The sequence below is a fragment of the Zingiber officinale genome, chromosome 11A, assembly GCF_018446385.1.
Source record: "Zingiber officinale cultivar Zhangliang chromosome 11A, Zo_v1.1, whole genome shotgun sequence".
In the NCBI taxonomy this organism is placed as follows: domain Eukaryota; kingdom Viridiplantae; phylum Streptophyta; class Magnoliopsida; order Zingiberales; family Zingiberaceae; genus Zingiber; species Zingiber officinale.
The window spans coordinates 86014143-86034943 of record NC_056006.1 but is presented as its reverse complement, the minus strand read 5'-3'; the positions used below and the strand labels follow the sequence as shown (position 1 = coordinate 86034943).

At 36.1% G+C, this 20801-nt stretch overlaps 1 protein-coding gene across 1 annotated transcript in view; it reads left to right on the top strand.

The window, feature by feature from the left end:
- Window positions 1-1586: 1586 nt before the first annotated feature.
- Window positions 1587-20801, top strand: part of LOC122031132 (DNA-directed RNA polymerase 1B, mitochondrial-like) — a 28976-nt gene continuing 9761 nt past the window's right edge. Inside the window, exons 1-10 of the mRNA XM_042590213.1 lie at window positions 1587-2699; window positions 5042-5257; window positions 5349-5482; window positions 5567-5633; window positions 5732-5790; window positions 5928-6045; window positions 7245-7358; window positions 7467-7598; window positions 7696-8112; window positions 19606-19656. Coding sequence (XP_042446147.1) covers window positions 1827-2699; window positions 5042-5257; window positions 5349-5482; window positions 5567-5633; window positions 5732-5790; window positions 5928-6045; window positions 7245-7358; window positions 7467-7598; window positions 7696-8112; window positions 19606-19656 — 2181 coding nt within the window. The 5' untranslated portion in view covers window positions 1587-1826. The remainder of the gene's footprint in view (window positions 2700-5041; window positions 5258-5348; window positions 5483-5566; window positions 5634-5731; window positions 5791-5927; window positions 6046-7244; window positions 7359-7466; window positions 7599-7695; window positions 8113-19605; window positions 19657-20801) is intronic.

Sequence of the window (20801 nt, the reverse complement as noted above, 5' to 3'; positions counted from 1 at the left end):
ATCCATGCTTCGTTCGGTGCATTGTAGGCCTAAAACCCTCGTTTTAATAAGACCCACTATCAACGCCATTAACCGACTAGATTATTCACCTTTGCAAAATATTTGATTTTACTATACAACTACTTCGTAATAAAATTACATTGGACCCGGGAATATGAAGGCTTGAGTACTTGAATCCCAATTTTGAAATATATTGACCAAAATACCATGGATATGTTGCATATCTCAGATGTCCAAAAAATGCTAAAGGGTGACTGTTTGATCCTGCTATGTGTCGGTCGTGTAAAATCAAAAATCCATAATGCCTTCCTTTCTTTGTGGATGTTTGAAAAACTTTAAAGTGACCTAATACACTGTTCCAATGCAGCTTCGACTAACATCCATCAACTCAAATTTTGAAAATTTAAAAATTTTAAATCATAGTCGTTGAGCTTTTCAAAATCACGTAATTTTAGATTAACAAAGTTTCAAAGGTGATACCTTTACGGATAATCAAGTGGAGAACGATACAGGATCTCTTTCTTTGCGCTATTACGAAAGAAGATTACCGATGAAATCCTAAAACCCTACACTTAAGCCTCGCAAACGTTGGATCTAAGGTCTAAATGCTAGATGCCGCTTGATCAAGGTACGAACATTACTTAGGGTTTTCACTAGGGGGATGATTTAGCCACAATATTGGAGCCGAAATTGGAGACTTACGAAGAACACCTGCATGGCGAGTTAAGCAGATGGAGGGAGAAAAATGAACGCAACATTATTTTTAAGTCAAAATAATTCAAATTATCGATCGAATGCCTGGAAATTCACAACGAAGGAGGGGACGTTGGCGGAAGGGTTAAAATGAGAATTTCACATGAATAAACTGCACCATTTGGTAAAAATTAAACCACGATGCATCTTTTGGTAAATGTAATATTCAAGACACGTCTTTTGATAAATTATCGTAGTATAAATCTTAAATGATTTATATATATATATATATATATATATATATATATATATAATTTTTTGCTTATAAAATATTATCTTAAAAGAATCCAAAAAGAAATAAATTAATTTTGTAGATGTAAAAGTATGTTAGATAAATAAAAAATTGGCAAAAGAAAACAACACATAAACTTAGATAATTTTAAAAATGAATAGTCTCTCCTCATTCATTATTTACTTAGAATTACCGAAATAAAAATTTAGATTTTCTAAATATTTTTTTGTGTAGCCGAGATAGAGACAGTTATTTTCAACGGTGTCATATTATTTAATTTCCGACGTAAATATTATTTTAAATTATTTCGTATTCTTTATTTAGGTAAGATCGTTCAACTAAAATTGAACAAGTTTTTTTTTAATGTGTGAACTGTCGAAAGAAAATGACTCTACTTTTTACTAAACGGTAAATTTTCCGTTTTACTAACATAGATTTAAAAGTGGAAATATATAAATGAGAAAAATTAAAACAAATTAATTTTACGTGAACATTATACGAAAAACTTAATTTGAAAAATAAATTTAGTCTTCTTCTGTAAATACCAATAATTTATGGAACGAAGCGAAAATATCTCTTCCTAAACTAAAACACCGAGCTGAGATGAGAGGGTTTAAGGGGCTTCGGTGCCCATGAAGGCGGCGCCGCCTCTGTTTTTCTTCCTTCTCCCCGACGAGCCACTTCCACCGCGCCGCCTCATCAGCCTCGCTTATGCTCCTCTTTCGTTCGCCGATCATCTCCTCTCCTCGCTCGGTATTGCACCCTCAGATTTGGGCACCTTCTGCGGACCCATAAAATTTTGAGAGGTCACGATTCCAATTCGTCGCCTCACAGAAGAGGTATGTGGCGTAACATTGCAAGAACGGGACTTCGATCCTCTCGAGACCCCAGATTCTTTGGTAGGCGGTCGGACACGCTCCCTTCTGTCTCGGGCTTTCTCGGTTCCTCTCCAAATTCAATTCTTCCTGATAAAAGTAAGTCCTTTAACTCGCCGGTTGCTGCTCGATTCTTGGACGCCGAGTTCCGACAGAGTGGAGAGGGTTTGCCGTATCTATTTCAAACGAATTCGTCAATTTTGGGGCCATGTGGGCTTATTTCGGATTCCAGGAGCTTCGCCAGCGTCGCGGAAGCTGTATCTTCCACTGATTTGGGTGAGACGGAGACTGTCTCTTCTACCGATGCTGATGAAGATGCCTCTACAAGTGAGGAGGTGGAGTGCTTGTTTGAGTTGAAGAATAGCGACATCAGACGAGGTAAGGGCAAGGAGGGCGGGGTTGGTTCTGAGATTAAGCTAAACCAGCAGTTTCAGTACGCACCAAGGAAGGTAGCAGGAATGAGTGCAGCCAGACATACAGCTCTGCGTCGGAGACAAATAAAGATAGAGACTGAAGCTTGGGAGCAGGCGGCAAAAGAGTATCAGGAACTCTTGATGGATATGTGTGACAGAAAGCTTGCCCCGAATTTGCCATACGTTAAGTCCTTGTTCTTGGGCTGGTTTGAGCCATTCAGAGATCAGGTAGCTTCAGAGCAGGAGAAGACTAAGGATATCAAATCTAGGCTACCACATGCTCCATTCTTCAATCATCTTCCTGCAGACATGATGGCAGTCATCACTATGCACAAGCTTATGAGTCTTCTAATGGTTAGCAGCGGAGGTGGGAGTGCTCCCATAGTTAAGGCTGCATGCAATGTTGGGGAGGCCATTGAGCAGGAGGTGCTAATATCTTCTTATGATCTATTTTCAAATTTCTATTTTAGTTTTTGTTTTGGTGTCCATGGACTATCATCTGGATTTATGTCGCACACACTAGGTTAGCTTTTATATATTTCTAGTAAATTCTTGTTCTAGTTTTTGATCTTTTAATTATTGAAGATTAATGACGGAAAATGAAAAACAACCGGACGTGGAATTGAAGCGAAAGTGTAGTGATATTGTTTGAGATTATGGGGTGTTGTATTGTAAAGAAAAAAGAGATTGGATCACATGCAAATTGTGTAAGAGACTTATTATGGGAGGAGTTTATCGGATGAAGCATCATATTGCGGGTATTGTATGACAAGTTGAAGCATGCCCTAAAACATCAGATAAAGACAAAAAAAAAAAAAAGACTAAGAGCTTATCTTGAAAATAGCAAGAATTAGAAGCGAGAAAGGGTAGAAGAACTAAAAGAAGAGATGACGGAAGTAAATATAGGGGTTGATGTAGAGGATGATGATTGTCAAGTGGAGGGAGATGCTTCTAAAAAGAAGTCAAAGCACCTCGGCCTATTGATAAGTGGATATCCGCAATCGCTTGTTGCCATGTTGGATTGAAACTTCGAATTTTAAACTTAGGCTTTTGGTAAAAGTAATGATATTACTTTTTTAGTATTAATATGGTGATAAATCTTTATTAATATCTTGTTAGTTGCATTTATATATTTATTTGTAGCTTATATAAATTGTACTGTATTGTATGAATCTTATTCATGCATAAAAATCATTTAATTACATACATTACATAAAGAATGATGACTATTTATAATATTATCTATAAAAGAGTAAAAAAAAAATTTAACTGCCAGCCAAGGCAATACGCGATCCCTGTCACCGCCTAGCGCCTACCGCTATTTATAACACTGTTCCTTTGGAAAATCCTTTTCTGTCCAATTGATTTTAAAACATATTGAGCATCTTATTTAGTAGCAGAAAAATCATTAGAAAACCTTATAAATATAAGGGCATGGATTATTAGTATCACTGAGGGGGAGTGCTAGGAATTGTGCTTCTTATTAAGGTGCAGTTTGAATGAAGGTTTGTGTATGCATTTCTTGTAAGTTGGGGAATCTAGATATACTATATATCATGTAGAATACATTATAGTCATCTGAATTTAGACAAATTCAAATTAAAAGTGTATTTCAAAATGAGTAGTTAATTAAACACCCTTGAGTGTTCAATCATTTCAACTTTTCTGTCTCTAGAGGTTTACAGCTTCTACATAGCTCATTTCTGGCTGTCCTGTTTTGTATGTTCAAATCTGATCATAAGATCATATTTGGCTATTTCAAAAATATCTAACACAAACCTAGATTTGATCCTATAAAGGTGGAGCTTGCAAGCATTATCACTTTTGACACAACAATTTTCTATTTTATTTTATTCAAAGAAAATATTTACATTTACTTGTCAACTATTAATTAAGCTTAGAAGAACTCAGACAAAAAAGGGTGGATCACCCATGACGAGGCATTGTTTTAGTGGATTTGTGTGGAATAAGCAGCCAACTGCCTTTGCTTTTCTTTCTTTAAGGAAATATTAGTTTTTGGTGCTCATAAATGAGACAGGAACTTTTATCAGCGTAAAGTTTGATTTGAGATCTTACAAGTTGTTATATAACCTCCATAAGGATCTTAGCCAGCAATTCAAATTTATCTTATGAGGAATGTTGTTGATACCCTTCCCTTTAGAAAACTTGAATAAAATGTGCATCCATTCAAAAAATGCATAGGTCTTAATGGTATCAGAGAATGAAATACCTCCTTCCCTATCATCTTAGCCGACTTGTACTAGAGGAAAGTTTATCAAGACCAAGTACACAAATCTTCCAGTTTATCGCTGAATGAGAATTGTACCTCATTCCCATCAGCTTGTCCATTGGTCCCTTGTGTATCTAATTGAAGCTGCAGATGTTTTTAGTACTATTGACCACAGAAAATTCATCATGAAGTTCTAAAACCTTCAATTAGAATCGTAATGGGATTATTGATGCTGCTTCAAATTGTAATATTTCTGCCCTCTTAATGGTTTGATATTGTAGTTCTCAGAGGTTTTTGCCTTGTACTTTCTAGATTTCTTCATTTTTATTCTAGTTTGTTGTGGACAGCAATTAAATATTATAAAATTAGTTTTGGCATTTTTATAAGCTTTATGTTTCTACTTATCATTGAATTGTATACTTGAGATATGATGTGGTAATGCTACTATAACAACTTTTAGTTTCATTGGTTAATATGTAATTGATTGTGCTTGTTAAGCTGTGCTGGCCTCATTTGTGAACACTTCTGGATGGATCAGGTTAGAATTCACAGGTTTTTAGAGAAGATGAAAAAGAAGGATGACAAGGAAAAGACAACTGAAGAAGCGGAAGGTGATGACACCGTGTCAAAGGATCCAGAGTTTTTGTGGAAGAAGGTAAATATTTTGTTGAAGCAGCAGAGGCCTCATCAAATAGGGAGGATCCTCAAGTGCCAAGATGACTGGAAACCTTGGGGTCAAATAGCCCAGGCCAAGGTATAACCTTTTTTTTTTTTTAATTTAGAAATTTTATATTGCATTTAGCTGTATGATTTTAGCTTCATTTTACAAACTTTTTTTTGGTTAGGTTGGGAGTCGTTTGATTGAACTATTAATGGAGACAGCTTATGTACAACCTCCTGCTAGCCAGTCAGCGGACAATAATCTAGATATTCGACCTGCATTCAGACACACCCGTAAAGCTATTATAAAAGAAGAAACGTAAAACTCTTGATCTTCATTCTCCTTTTAAATTGGTTGAAAACCATTTATTTTCCCACACTGATATTAGTTCTTCATCTACAGGAAGCTCAGGCGAGTTTATGGGGTTATCGTATGTGATCCACTAGTTCGTCAAGGATTAGACAAGACAGTTAGTTTGTTTATTCACTCATCTCCCTTTTGTGATATTTACTCTTATGATGTTTCTTACAAATGTTCGTTTGCTCTAAAACAAATTCTGTTTAACAGCCAAGACACATGGTCATGCCTTACATGCCTATGTTGGTGCCTCCAGTAAATTGGACAGGGTATGTGCTTCCCGGTCAGACAGTTACTGACAATGCTTGAGTAAACTCTGTTGATGTAACTAATCATTTGTTCTTATCAATATAATAACATATTTTGAAAAAGAAATATTCCTAATGGCTTTATTTTGGGTTTTTAGGTATGCCAAAGGAGGACATTTATTTCTATCATCTTATATAATGAGAACACATGGTGCAAGACAACAAAGGGAGGCAATTAAAAGGGCTCCAAGACAGCAGATGCAAGCTGTTTTTGAGGTTTTATATCATGAAAACTTATTAAACTTGTACATTACTTATGCAACCGTAAACTCAAGAATCTTTTCAAATATATATATGTAGATATAGATATAGATAGATAGATAGAGAGAGAGAGAGGAAATTTACCCTGCACACCCTTATCCTGCATACTCATAGGCGACTGAGTACAAATCTGGGCGCTCGGAAGCCTGTCCGGGCATCCCGATCCACTTTTGTCGATCGGGGCGCCCGGATTTATACTCAGTCGCCCATGAGCGTGTAGGATAAGGGTGTGTAGGGTATCAAACCCATATAGCCTTGTCTATTGATGCTTATGTCTATTGGTGCTTAATGTCTGATCAAATACCACACATCATCTTATATTTTCATGATTTTTTTTCTATTAACATTATTGTTTACTTGGAACTCAACCTAATTCTTTTGGTTTTTCTAATTATTGATATATGCATCTGGAATCGTAAAGTTTCAATTATATGAGAAATGAGAAAAATTTTAAAAGGAGAAAAATCCACATCATAATAACTGCTGTACCCACTTTCTCTTCCATGGATAAGTATCAAAAATTATAAAAACCATTTTAGCTGAAATTAAATAAACTATTTGTTCAATTTTTATTATTATAAATGAATTAAAATAATTAATTTATTTGGACATTATTATCTGCTTATAAAATATAAAGTGACAATAAATTTTCAACTTTTAAATTTTAATATTTTAAAAACATAAAGAAGAAAAATCCACAACATGATAACTGCTGCATCCACATCTTAATTTCTATGCAATATAAGAACTACGGATAAATTTATTTAAATTTTTTTATTTAATTATTCATGCATTGTGTGGGTCGAATTCTAGTTTAGTCTGAATATTGAAAGTGGTTAGTCCTTTTCGTTGTAACCTTATGGATTCAGTATTCTTTGATCCTTTGCCATTTTGAAGTGCTTTATATCTGTTGAACTACCATACCTGGCTTTCACATTTGGAAATGCATTATTGGAACATGCTTGAGCTTCTCAAGATACTTGCAACATTTTGTTAATGTTCTGTATTGCTGCTAGCAAGAGCCTGCTTAGTGACATTTTTGCTTATCTGCACTACAGCTTGCATCTACTAAAGCAATTTTGGGATGGTTATTTTCTGTTGTCCAGGATAAGTTATTCTTTGAATTATCAGAGAACTAATCACACATATTTCAGGCTCTGGACACACTTGGTAGTACCAAATGGCGGATAAACAAAAGGGTACTTAGTATTGTAGAAAGAATATGGTCTAGTGGAGGATGTATTGCTGACTTGGTTGACCGTGAAGATGTGAGTTTATCTTTGATATGCAAACTTTAGTTCTAAAGCGTTAAGCTCTTGTCACTTATGACAATGTTACTTGTTTGAGTCTCATTTTTGATAATTTTCCAACTCCAGATCCCTCTTCCTGAGAAACCTGATACAGAAGATGAGACTGAACTTCGGAATTGGAAATGGAAAATCAGATCTATTAGGAAGGAAAATAATGAAAGACACTCTCGACGCTGTGATGTGGAACTTAAGCTCGCTGTAGGAAGATATATGTTGTATTATTATCATACTTCCATACATTCCTCTTACTAACATTTTTACCTAGATATGAGTTCACCTCCATTCTTGAAATCAGGTAGCGAGAAAGATGAAAGATGAGGAGGGATTCTACTATCCACACAACTTGGACTTTAGAGGGCGTGCTTATCCAATGCACCCCCACCTAAACCATCTTGGTTCTGATTTATGCCGAGGAATTTTAGAGTTTGCAGAAGGAAGACCACTTGGAAAATCTGGGTTACGCTGGTTAAAGATTCATTTAGCAAATTTATATGCTGGTGGAGTGGACAAGTTGTCTTATGATGGCCGATTAGCATTTACTGAAAGTCATCTGGAGGATATATTTGACTCTGCAGATAGACCACTTGAGGGTGAGCGTTGGTGGTTAGGTGCTGAAGGCCCATTGCAATGCCTAGCAGTTTGTATTAATCTTGCTGAGGCATTAAGAAGCTCTTCTCCTGAAACTACAATTTCACACATATCCGTACATCAGGTACATGAAAATTCTAGATTCATTTTCTTTGCTTAAAGGAGTGGTCTCAGTCTCTAATTAGGATTCATGCTTGTTTTGTATTAGTTCTTACATTTCAATTATCCTCATGAATTAGGATTCTATAATCAATGGGATGAACAAACCTATGGGAACTTAGGGTATGTTGGAAGCAAGGTTTAAAATCTTGACCTGTGCCGAGGTTTCGGTTCCAGACTGGAACGATATAGTTTTAATATCGTATCATGTCATGCTGATATTGTTTTGGTATTTTATATATATATATATATATATATATATATATATATATATATATATATATATAGTAATTATTAGATAAATATGTTTATTGTGTATAATTTTAAAATAAGTTGTATATTGATTTTATATAAATTCTCAATCATGGAACAACTTAATATTGTTAGATAAAATAATTAAATATAATTTTCTTATAACTTGAATTAAAATTGATACATCATAATATGTTACCTTACTAATACCAAAGAAGTGACATGAATAAGATGGAAGCATTGGTTCTTGCAACATTTTGTTTAGGTCAACTCTATAGTTCTCTAACACCCATATTAAATAATCATCCCATGACATGCAATATTGATATTGATTTCTCCACATGTCCATCAACGTGCCTCGATTCATCACCGGATGTTGGATTTGAACTGACACCACTAAAATCAGAACGGATACGGGTACAAACACAGGATAAGGATAAGCATACGTCCCCGAGCTCTGGTATGATGGATCACCATATGATGCATCAAAGTTATAATAAGAAGATTGCGAGTATGATGAACTTCGACTAGAATCAATCTCAGCTAAACACTCCCACATATTTTGATAATTATGAGCTTCCTTGTGTTTGTCACCCTTATATCGATATTGATATTGAATAACGCTACTTCTAGCTCCATGATCATAATCTTGAATTGCATGTGTGTAATCTATTTCACATGTCCATGGGTCCGATCCTAGAGTAGGGGGAACATAATTTTTACTACTAGACGCATCACCACTGTCATCACTTCCTTGAGTACTTGCACTGCTATCAATATTACTATCCTCATTTCGAACTTCTTGTCGGACTATTGTGTCAGAAGGTAATGATGTTTCATCACTGTCAACAGGTTCTTACTCATTAATTGCATCGAGTGAATTTTCTTTAATTCTCAATTAACCCATTCCAGTAAAAATAGGAGGTTTAACTTTTTCTTTCTTTTTAGTAAAAATTACAGGAGCTTTGCCTTTGCTTTTGTCTTTATCTATGAACTTTGGTTGGATTTGGGGTTGGGATATTTGAGAACGTCGAGATCGAGATCTAGAAAATCAAAATTCTTGATCAAAAGCTTCATCATCATCTTCCTCATATATATCTCCTCTAGCTTGTATTTTTTCAATCTGTTGAGTAAGAAATTGAGATGGCTATGGTGGGTCTCCTGCGTCATCAAGTAATAGATTCTCAGTCTCAATAGTGCTCCACCAATCCATCATTGGATCATTCTCAGTTTGGACAAATCCAATATAAAATGAGTCTACATCACCAGACTCTTGTTCTTCATTCTCTTATGCTATTGCTCTTAGTTGAAGATGCATATTATAATGAACTTAGACCATGTTTTCCAAGCGACGATAAAAAAGACGATTTCGTACTTTTGTATGAATGAGGCAGAAAGTTGATCAATTTTTTTTCACAACCACCTGAAGACGTTGTCTGCGAGAGAATTCGTACGGTAATGTTTTCAAATTTGAAGTTGATCCTTCATATTATAAGCATAACTGATAAATAAGAACATAATTTAAATAGTATTTATATTTGTTGACAATAATTAGTAATAATTTTTACTATATTTATCTGCATCTAATTTATGTCTGCATGTCACTGCAATAGAATCGCTAAAAGAACTATATGCCTCTCGAAATAATTGACTTTCATTAATAGTCTCAGCAATTGATTCTCTATTTGTATGTAGTCTTGATATTACATGTGGGCCACTAATAAATCCTCATTTGTGTCAAAATTATGATGGTATTAAAATGTCGGATTGAGATAATAACCTACGATAATTAAACATATATAATTTTTAATAACAATATTAAAAAATTCTTTATCATTAAAAAATACGTACCGGTCAAATGAATATATTTTCTCATTTGATCATCCTATCTTGTAGTGATTATATCAATGTAATGTTGATACTTGGTTGATGATTGTAAACGCCTCTTAATTTTCTCTTTTGCTTCATGAATTAGGCGGTAAACATTGTCCATTTGTGGTTTCTTGTCCATATCGACTTTACGTAGAACAACGTACAATGGTGCTATTGTTATAAGAATATCTGCGATATAGTTCCAAAATCTGACAAATATAATAATTTTTTTGCACCTCTTTACCTTCGGCCACGTTAGAATATCAAGAGGCTTCCTCCTCAGAAGAGAACATGACCTTCAATCCGACTTTTTTTTGATTCAACGATTTTAACAGGAGAAAGTGAGTGACAAACTTAGTTGCTCCTGGTCGTAGAATCTCTCCATCAATAAATTTTCGCATAAATCCATGAACCCAATGATAATTATGGAGGAATTTTGTTAAAGATTGACCTTTTTTTACTACCTTCTTCACTATATCGAGCTTATCGATATCTTCCATCATCAAATCAACAGTGTGCTGCGCATGATGTCCAAAATAATGTTTAATACTTTTGCTCCAATAACTCTCCAACCCTCTTAAAGTTGATACCATTATCTGTAATCCCTGCACTATTTGTTCTGCACCTATCTCTTGAACTACACTATCTATTAAATGATATATGTATGGTGCATCATGATAGCATATAGTTGCATCAATAGATTTATGAAATATCACCTTTCTATTGCAATATAGTATAAAGTTAATAATGCTCTTCCGTGTAGGTCTTATCTAGCCATCACACATCAACGTAACCTCATATAAGCTCCATTGCTTCTTGCATGATAGGATCCAAGTCTTGATCTCCTCCACTTGTTCATTTAAATATTGACCGACAATTTCATATCCAGTCAGATGTTGAATACCAGGACCAAATTTTTGGATGTTGGACACCATGTTATGGTAGTATGTGTTGTTTACTACATTAGGGGAAATATGATTAAAATAAAAAAAATTTAGCAATACTTTTACCGATTGATTTCTTCTTCTCTTTTAAATATGCATCATCAATCCTAGTTTGTTTGCTAGTTTGGTCTTGGAATGCTAGTGGATCAATATGCACATCTTCGTCCAATAGAAGAAAAAAAATGACCAATACCACCTTGTGTTAAAGTAATACGAACACTTGCACTTCTTCCTAATGCTGCTGTAGTTGAGCCACTTCTACTGGCACCAGAGCCACGTCTATGTTGCATATTTTGCTCATAGTCATATTGAGTTCGAGAGGCACTGAGAGCTGCTAAAAAGTCATCATTTGGAATTTCACCATGACCTTTAAATTCATCATAGATTGGTTCTTTAGAGCTTCAGCTATCAACAAGTTTATGTTGTTGTTGTTTATACTTTAATGTTGTTTTGCCATCAAGTTTCTCTTTCATTGCACGACGAACTTCTTGAGAAACTTTTGGAGAATTAGAAACATCCGGATATCCACTAGCAAGATGTTTTAGGTTTGTGATCCCACCGCCGCATCCAATCATATCGCAATACAAACATTGTCAATGGAATTAATTTTCTAATATATGTGCGTGTCTCCAAGCTGGATCATGAGATTGTTGTTTTGGTGTCATTGCCTATGCATTATAAAAAAATTAAGAATAATACACATTTTCTGGTAATGATCATCATTTTATAACGTCAATAATATATTTATCATTGTAAATTTACAAATTAAGTCTATAAACTCTAAAGATCAACTTCCTGAAATTTGAAACAATCTCCTAAAGATATTAATTCACTTTTCTCAATTTAGAATTATCAGAATTGCACAAAATTATAAGTGTTTTTATTAGGAATTATAAATTTGATGACATACCTTTATCAAAACTTCTAAAATAACGGATTGTAATGTTTCCTAAACAAATCAAGTAAAGACATTATAGGACAAAAATATATATGACATATCAGTAGAAGTATTTTTTGACAAAAATATATATTCGTATGTTCAGGAATAAAGAATCATAAAAGTACAAAAATATAATATGTTAATATTCATGGATCCAAATTTTAAATTAATTCTAAGATAAAAAATATTATCTATAATAAATAAATAAATTAAAAGAAAGATTATACAATATAGATAATAATTATACAAAAAAAATAAAGAATTATTTAATTAATTATAATTTGTAAAAAAAATAAAGAAAAAAAAAATAAGAATATAATTTAATTTATTAGATTTTTAAAGATCTTTTTAGAATTTTTTAGAATATTAGAATATAAATCTGAATTATTATAATTATTTAAAAAATTGTAAATGAAATTTAAAATAATAAAAAAATATTAGAATATATATCTGAATTTTTATATATTTTTTTGAATTTTAAAATGAAATTTAAAATAAAAAAATATTAGAATATAAATCAGATTTATTATAATTTTTAAAATTTTTAAATACAATTTAAAATATTAAAAAATAATTTTTCAGAATATTAATTAAAATTTTAATTTTAAATATATATTTTTATATTTTTTATTGGGATAATTTAGTTAGAGTTTATAAAAGCCTATTTAGAATATCACACCTACTTAGGAATTGTTTAAATTAATTAAATCTAAAATTTAATTTATTTACTCAAAACTAGGGCACGACAACGGTGGATCGCAGGGGTCCGACGGCGTTGAGGGCGTTGCGGGATGCCTCCGGTACTGCTAGAGGCGTTCGGCGCCGCCGGCAATGCTTCCGAGACGGGGACGCCGACGAATAGGGGAAATCATACCTCCGGAGTGGTCGCTTCTCTTGCCATCGCTGCTCGCCTTGCCTCTCACTCTCTGGTGTCTTTTTATAGGTTTTTTTTTAACATTTTACTACTAGCGATCGATTAATTGCGACAAAAGGAATAAAATCAATTCCTTCTATAATCGATCGTGTGACAAAAGGAATCTGTTGGTGCAGCGGGGCTAGCAAGAGGGGGGTGAAATGGTGAATTGTCTGCAAAATAAAAATTAACCATTCTTGATCTTCCAACTCTGACTAGTAACACAATTATAACAAAAGAAATTGAACAACTAAAAAATAGAAGAGGCTAAAAAATTAACTTGGTTACAACCTAGATGGTTGTTAATTCAAGGCAGTGAAGGGCACTAGTAGATCTCTTTCGTTGCAGACAGAGAAGCCTCTTACAGATGTTGACAACTCAGAAAATAGACTAGGAAAGATTATAAGAGTTGTAGTTACAGTTGTTATTTATTTCCTAGCTCCAGGGGTCTTTTTATAGTTCCTGAAAAATCTTATCCAAGGGTGGAAGACGCCTTCAAGAGGGTTTAAGGCGCCTTCAATCAGTTAAGTTTTATTCGTGCGAAGATAAAACTTTATCTTCGCTAACGGATGTCGAAAGGCGCCTTTAAGGGCTGAAAGGTGCCTTCGTACCTTCCAAGCCTTTGAAGGCGCCTTCAGTACTGTTCACAGAAGGCGCTTTTAAAGCTTTTGAGTGCGCCTTCAGCACTGTTCATCCGGAAATGGTTAACTTCCCTTGTTAACCATTTTCGCTCCGTTCGCTTGGGTGATGCTCCGCCCATCCGAAGTTGAGTTCATCCGAATCCAACTCCGAACTTTTCCTCGAGCTGATTGTTGGACCTCGTAGTTGTTTTGATGTGATCAACCAAGTTAAGTTAGATCCTGTTTTGGCTTGATCCCTATGTCTAAGTGTGTAGGAGCTTAGGAGTACAAGAAGTCGAGCGGAAGACGTGGCTAGCGAGAAGGACGGCATGGGAGAGCCGACGGGTTCGGTGCGTCCGAGGGACGAGATGTTGCGGAAGAATACACTGGTGGACGAGAAGGGCGTGCACAACGTTCGAGGGACGAGAAGCCGGAGCGGAAGCCTGCTCGAGGAGAAGGCCGGAAATTGAGTTCAGATGAGCCTTATTTCGGTTGGCCGCAATCACCCAGGCGATCGGAGCAGCAACGGAGCAGAGAGAGGCTATAAAGGCTGCTGAAGGTGCCTTCTATGGGAATAGAAGGCGCCTCCGAGGCGCGCCTGCGCCTCTGCCACCTTCAGGCGGAAGACGCCCTCCATAAGCATGGAGGGCGCCCTCCATGAGTATGGAAGGCGCCTTCGGCCAGTCAAACTAGCCGTTCGCAGTGGATAAAGCTTTATCTACTGCGCTAGGGGCGCCTTTCAAGCCCTTTGGAGGCACCCTCAAGCTTCGGATGAGATTTTTTAGGGGATATAAAAAGATCCTTGAACCTAGGAAATTCAGAACAATTGCTGTAATCAATTTCCTAGTCTTTTCTGAGCTTTTCATAGATTGTAAGAGGCTTCTCCGCCTACACGAAGGAGATATTTCTAGTGGAGTTTTGCAACCGCCTTGGATTAACAACCACCTAGGTTGTAACTAAGTTAAATATTTTAGCCTCTTTTAATTGTATTAGTTGTTCATTTGAGTTTATAATTATTGTGATAATGCTACTAATCTTAGTTGGAAAAACAGAGAAAGATTTTGTTTTTTTTTAACAAACGCTGCGTCCTCTTACCGACCCCGTTGCGCTAACAAGTAGTATCAGAGCCCAATCGCCTCAGAAGGATTAATCGTCGATTGAAGCATAAAGACCAAGACGATGGCTGGTGCAAGCATTCACCCACCAAAATTCAAGGGAGATTTCGCACAATGGAAATGTCGAATGGAGGTATTCTTCAAAACAGATTTCAAAATTCTATTAATAATGAAATATGATTTTATAGTTCCAAAAGACAAAGAAGAATATCAGTGGAGTGGACATCTGCTTAACGTTCTTCCGTCCCAGGAAGTCAATCGAATCGGCAGCTACGACTCCGCGAAAGAGCTCTGGAAGGTTCCTAGAACTTCACGAAGGCACCTCGGAAGCAAAGTTAACAAGGCGAGACATTCTCCGAACCCAGCTAACAAACCTGAGGATAAACAATGGAGAAAAGGTAGCGCGCACGAATCAAGGAACTGATTACTCAGTTAAACAATCTTGGAGAATCAGTAACAAACCGAGATTCAATCCGGTATGCGCTCAACGCCTTCCCGAGAACTTTAGAATGGGTGTCCTTATTAGATGCATACTACATCTCTAAGGATCTTGAGGTAAGTACGGTAGAGAATTTGTTTTCCACTTTTGAACTTCACAAATTGCAGATCCTAAAGAAATAGAAAAGATAAATCTCAATGTTGCTCTAAAAGTAAAGACGGAAGATCAAGACTCCGAAGCATCCATCGATGAAGTCGAAGCGGTTCTTATAGTAAGAAAGTTTAATAAATTTATTAAATCTAATAAATTTAAATCGCAGACGAGAAAACATCTTCGAAATAGAAGGACTGTCCGATGCTATAATTGCAACGAAGAAGGATACATTAAAGATGATTGCTCGAACGAAGAACAAAGACAAGGAAAAGAATAAGAAGCCAGCACGACCCAAACATAATCTCAAAACTACGTGGGACGAGTCGTCATCCTCCGAATCTGAAATTGAAGCATACGCTGGACTAGCTCTAACATCAATCCATCAAGAAGAAGACGAGACTAACTCAGAATAAACGTAAATGAAGAGGAGGATCATCAGAAGCAAGCAACGATGAAGGGGGAGCATCAGAACTTAAGGTAAGTGAGGTACGTGCTCTTTCACCCGAGCATTCATTTCAGTTCATTAAAGCACTTTCGAAAGATTTAGTAAAATTGGAAAAAGAGAATGCTGATTTAAAAAGACAGTTAGATAATTTAAAATCACAAAATGATAATTTAAAAATTCAAATCAAAAGCTCAAATGATCATGCATGCTTGAAATTGAACAGTTGTCAAAAACCAAAACATGGAAAGTATAGTAGATTAAATTGGTATATTAGATATCACCGACAACTTAGAAGAATTCCCAAAGGATATATACCCCCTAAATTTTTTATTAACCCAGTAGGAAGGAACCTATATCGGGTTCCAAAACCTTACTTAGATTAAACATTTTTTTTTGAATTTAAGACTTTCAGAAAAATTAAATGTTTAAATTCTTTAAAAGACTTTGTCTAGAAGTGGTTGATGATCCAATAACCAAGAAGGCCTAGTACCTCGCCACAACTTGGAAGCCAATTACTGAATTGAATATTTAATTATCAACTGATAAGCTTGTGAAATTAGATAAATAATGCTTTTAATATTTGCCAATTATTTGAAAACTTCATTACTTAGAAAATCTTTAATCTTAAAATTTTTAAAATTATTATTTTACCCTAGTTTTTTGATGTGATCAAAGGGAGAGGAATAGATACGGGGGAGTTACGTTTTTTTATTAATTATGTTTTGTCATTTCTTTTACTTACAAATTATACTCAAATTTTCAATTTTTTATATTGCAACTTAATACTTAAAATGTTTTACAAACTTAAAAAGTTTTGCAAATTTATTTATTTATTTTTCTGTTTGTTTTACTCTAACTTGAACTTGAGTTGATGCACATCAAAAAGGGAGAGATTGTTGGACCCGTGGTTGTTTTGATGTGATCAACCAAGTTAAGTTAGGTCTTGTTTTGGTTTGATCCCTGTGTCTAAGTGTGCAGGAGCTTAGGAGCACAGGAAGTCGAGCGGAAGACGTGACTAGCGAGAAGGACGACACGGGAGAGAGCCGACGGGCTCGGTGCGTCCGAGAGACGAGATGCTACGGAAGAATACACCGGTGGACGAGAAGGACGTGTGCGACGTTCGAGGGACGAAAAGTTGGAGCGAAAGTCTGCTTGAGGAGAAGGCCGGAAATTGGGTTCGGGTGAGCCCTATTTCGGTTGGCCGCAATCACCCAGACGATCGGAGCAGCAACGGAGCAGAGAGAGGCTGTAAAGGCTGCTAAAGGCGCCTTCTATGGGAATAGAAGGCGCCTTCGAGGCGCGCCTCTGCCACCTTCAGGCGGAAGGTGCCCGCGCCCTCCATGCTTATGGAGGGCGCCCTCCATGCTTATAGAGGGCGCCCTCCATGAGTATGGAAGGCGCCTTCGGCCAGTCAAACTAGCCGTTCGTAGTGGATAAAATTTTATCCACTACGCTTGAGGCGCCTTCCAAGCCCTTTGGAGGCGTTCTCAAGCTTCGGATGAGATTTTTTAGGGGATATAAAAAGATCCTTGAACCTAGGAAATTTAGAACAATTGTTGTAATCAATTTCCTAGTCTTTTCTGAGCTTTTCATAGATTGTAAGAGGCTTCTCCGCCTACACGAAGGAGATATTTCTAGTGGAGTTTTGCAACCGCCTTGGATTAACAACCACCTAGGTTGTAACCAAGTTAAACCTGTTAGCCTCTTTTAATTGTATTAGTTGTTCATTTGAGTTTATAATTATTGTGATAGTGCTACTAATCTTAGTTGGAAAAACAGAGAAAGGTTTTATTTTTTTTTAACCGACGCTGCGCCCTCTTACCGGCCCTGCTGCGCCAACGCAGATTTCCTCCCCGGCTTCTCGTCTCTTGGACGTCGCGCACGTTCTTCTCATCCACCGGTGTATTATTCCGTAGCACCTCGTTTTTCGGATGCACCAAGCCCGTCGACTCCCTTCCCGTGCCATCCTTCTTGTCAGCTGCGTCTTTCGCTCGACTTCTTGTGTTCCTAAGCTCCTGTACACTTAGGCACAAGGATCAAATACAACATGATTTAACTGAACTTAGTTGACCATATCAAAACTACTCCGGGGTACTTAAAGAATCAATTTGATTCCTTCTGTCGCTCGATTAATCTATTGCGACAACGCACGTGCTGTTACGGATGTGCGTGTATCACGAGCCGAAATCATAGCGTGTCGGGTGCCGGTTTCGGCCGGGCGACGGAACAGTAAAAATCGTCTGTGCTGCTTGGCATGGAATGACATTCTTTTCCTTGGTTGGAAGGGAATAAAAGAAAGAATAAAAATATATAAAGCATAAAACATAAAAGAAAAGATGAATTGGAGGGAAGAGGCGTATGGATACTTTAAGTATGAAAGGAATTGATTTCCTGCTCCAACCATTCTTGTCATCCCTGATATCACAAGGAAAAAGATGATTTAATATGGACTTGCGAATTTCGGCGGCCAACATTGTCTGATGGACAGTTACTTGGTGTCAAACAAATTGCAATTGGTAGACCACTCACCACTCTATATTTAACAAAGCATGATTTGTATGGAGTAAATGCAAAGATAATGCTCCAGTTTTTCAGACAAATTTTGCTCTTCCTTGAGTGGACGATAGAGGCAAATGCTGAGATACTTTTGATTCACTTTTTAAAGGAGAGAGATTTAAATAGTTTGGTGGAATCCCAGGTTTAAAATTTCAACCCTTGTCGAGGTTTCGGTCTTGGACCGAAACGATATAGTTTCAGTACCGTATCGTATTGTGCCAATATAGTTTTGGTATTTTTTAAATATAAAATATATTAATTAAAAAATAAAATATTTAACATAAATATTAAAAAATAAAGTATATAAAAAATAATCTTTAAAAAAAGGAAAAGATATAAAAATAGATAATAAATAAATAAAAATTTTATGAGGGTTTAATAAAATCTATTTAGATTATCTTCACTATAATTAAGAGTTGATTAAAATAATTAACCTAAGTTTAATTAAAAAAATCCGAAATCCAACACCACTCATGAGCTTGCGCTACTTCGGCGGTGCTGCAGAGTTGCGCGACCCCTCAGCCATGGTCACAGGGATCGCGGAACTCCTCCGGGGCGACCACAGTGGTCGTGCGACCCCTCTTCAGCAGTCATAGGGTCACACAACGTCTCCGTGGCGGCAGGGAAAGGGTTATGCGATCCCTCTGCTGTTGTTGTGAGGTCGACCAAGGCCTTCGCTGTGACCACGAGGTTGCGCAATACGTTGCAACTGCCGTGGGTATGGTGTGGGGCATGGGGTCACACAACACGTCGCAGCTGTCGTGGGTCTGGTGCCGGGGTCGTGCCGGTGCCGGTCGTCGAGCGGAACGAGATGTTTCGTCCGTTTCGACTGTCTCAGCACGACACTTTAAACCATGGTGGAATCAATTGATAGGAACATTTTGAGTTCTACAAAACATAGTGACTGAGTAACTTATTTTGGAATTAGTTACGACCATTTGGAGGGAAATAAGGCCAATAAATCCTCCAATGTTAATAGTCGTGTGCTGATATTTTGTTTGTGAAAATATACTTATTTGTGCATGGAAGTTGAGAATATCTTAGAGTTTTGTAATGTGTTTTTCTTTTTTTGGACAATTTTGTTATTCCATCTAACTATGCTATTGGTAATCGTGTGAATAATCTCTTTGGCTTTAACTTTATTTTGTTACTAAAAGTGGGTATTCTGTACAATCAAATAATTAGTGACTGAAAGAATTCTTTTTTCAGGATGGATCATGTAATGGACTTCAACACTATGCCGCTTTAGGAAGAGATAAGGTAGACTCTCAATTTATCAATTACAATTCTATTCCTGTATTGGATTTGTGATTAAACTATTTTTTTATCAAGCCAGAATCAAAGTGCTAGAATAGATCTTTTGATAATTTTTATATATTTCTGCTGAGATTTTTTGTTATGCTTACAAAAAAACACTTATTAAAATTGGAAGCCTTATTTTCATCATGTGTTAAATTTTGTTTGCATCTTCAATGTTCAGTTAGCTGTTGTATAGTGTATTTGAATAGTTCAAATGTAAATTCTATTTCAGGACACATGTACTTGATGTTTGGTTCTGCTTGAGAGAGTTTATCTCTTTTGGTATCCCAAACTTGTGATGCCGTGGTTCAAGCCTAGATCACTGAATAATACCTTGTCCATTTCTTTTGAATATAATTCTCAGTTTCTTCATTACTTTGATAATAAAAATTGCATGAAAGAGAAAATAGATCAATAACTCCATTTGTGTGGGATAATTTCAATACCCCAATTCTGGTACTTTTATGATTAACATAAAGAAGGGAGAGAGACTAGATCTTTCTTTCACAACTAATCAGTCCAAATCATGCCCCTTGTTTCAATTTCTCACTTTGCAATATGAAACTATTAAACCATGGCCTGCAAACCATTACCCACCAACTAGCTCTTCAACCTCACTAGCTGCCGTGGTTGCCAAAAGTTGCTGATATTGATATGGATCATTTTTACAAGATAGTTATTGAAAGGGAGATTCAACTTTTTCCAAGAAAGCATGTTTTTTTGAAAGTTCAACAGCTGAGTGGGAAAAGGAGATTAAAAGAAAATAGCTAAAAACACTGTTTTAAAAGTGGTTTAGGCAACCACCTAGGTTGAAATGGAAAGAGACCACTTTGCTCATTGCTTAGGTGGCCTATTTAGGAAATTGTTCCAAAAAGCATTCTGCCTTGGTGACCCAGACAGTCTATATGGCCTGCTTAGATGGCATGCAATCTAGGTGGGTTCTTAAAAAAAATGGTTTTTGTTATCTAATTGGTCCTCACTGTGTTAATGGCGGTTTAGGCCATCATCTAGGTTGAAATGGAAGGAGACCACTTTTCTCATTGTTTAAGCAGTCCTTTTAGGAAGTTGTTCCAAAAAGTTTTTCTGCCTTGGTGACGCAAACAGTC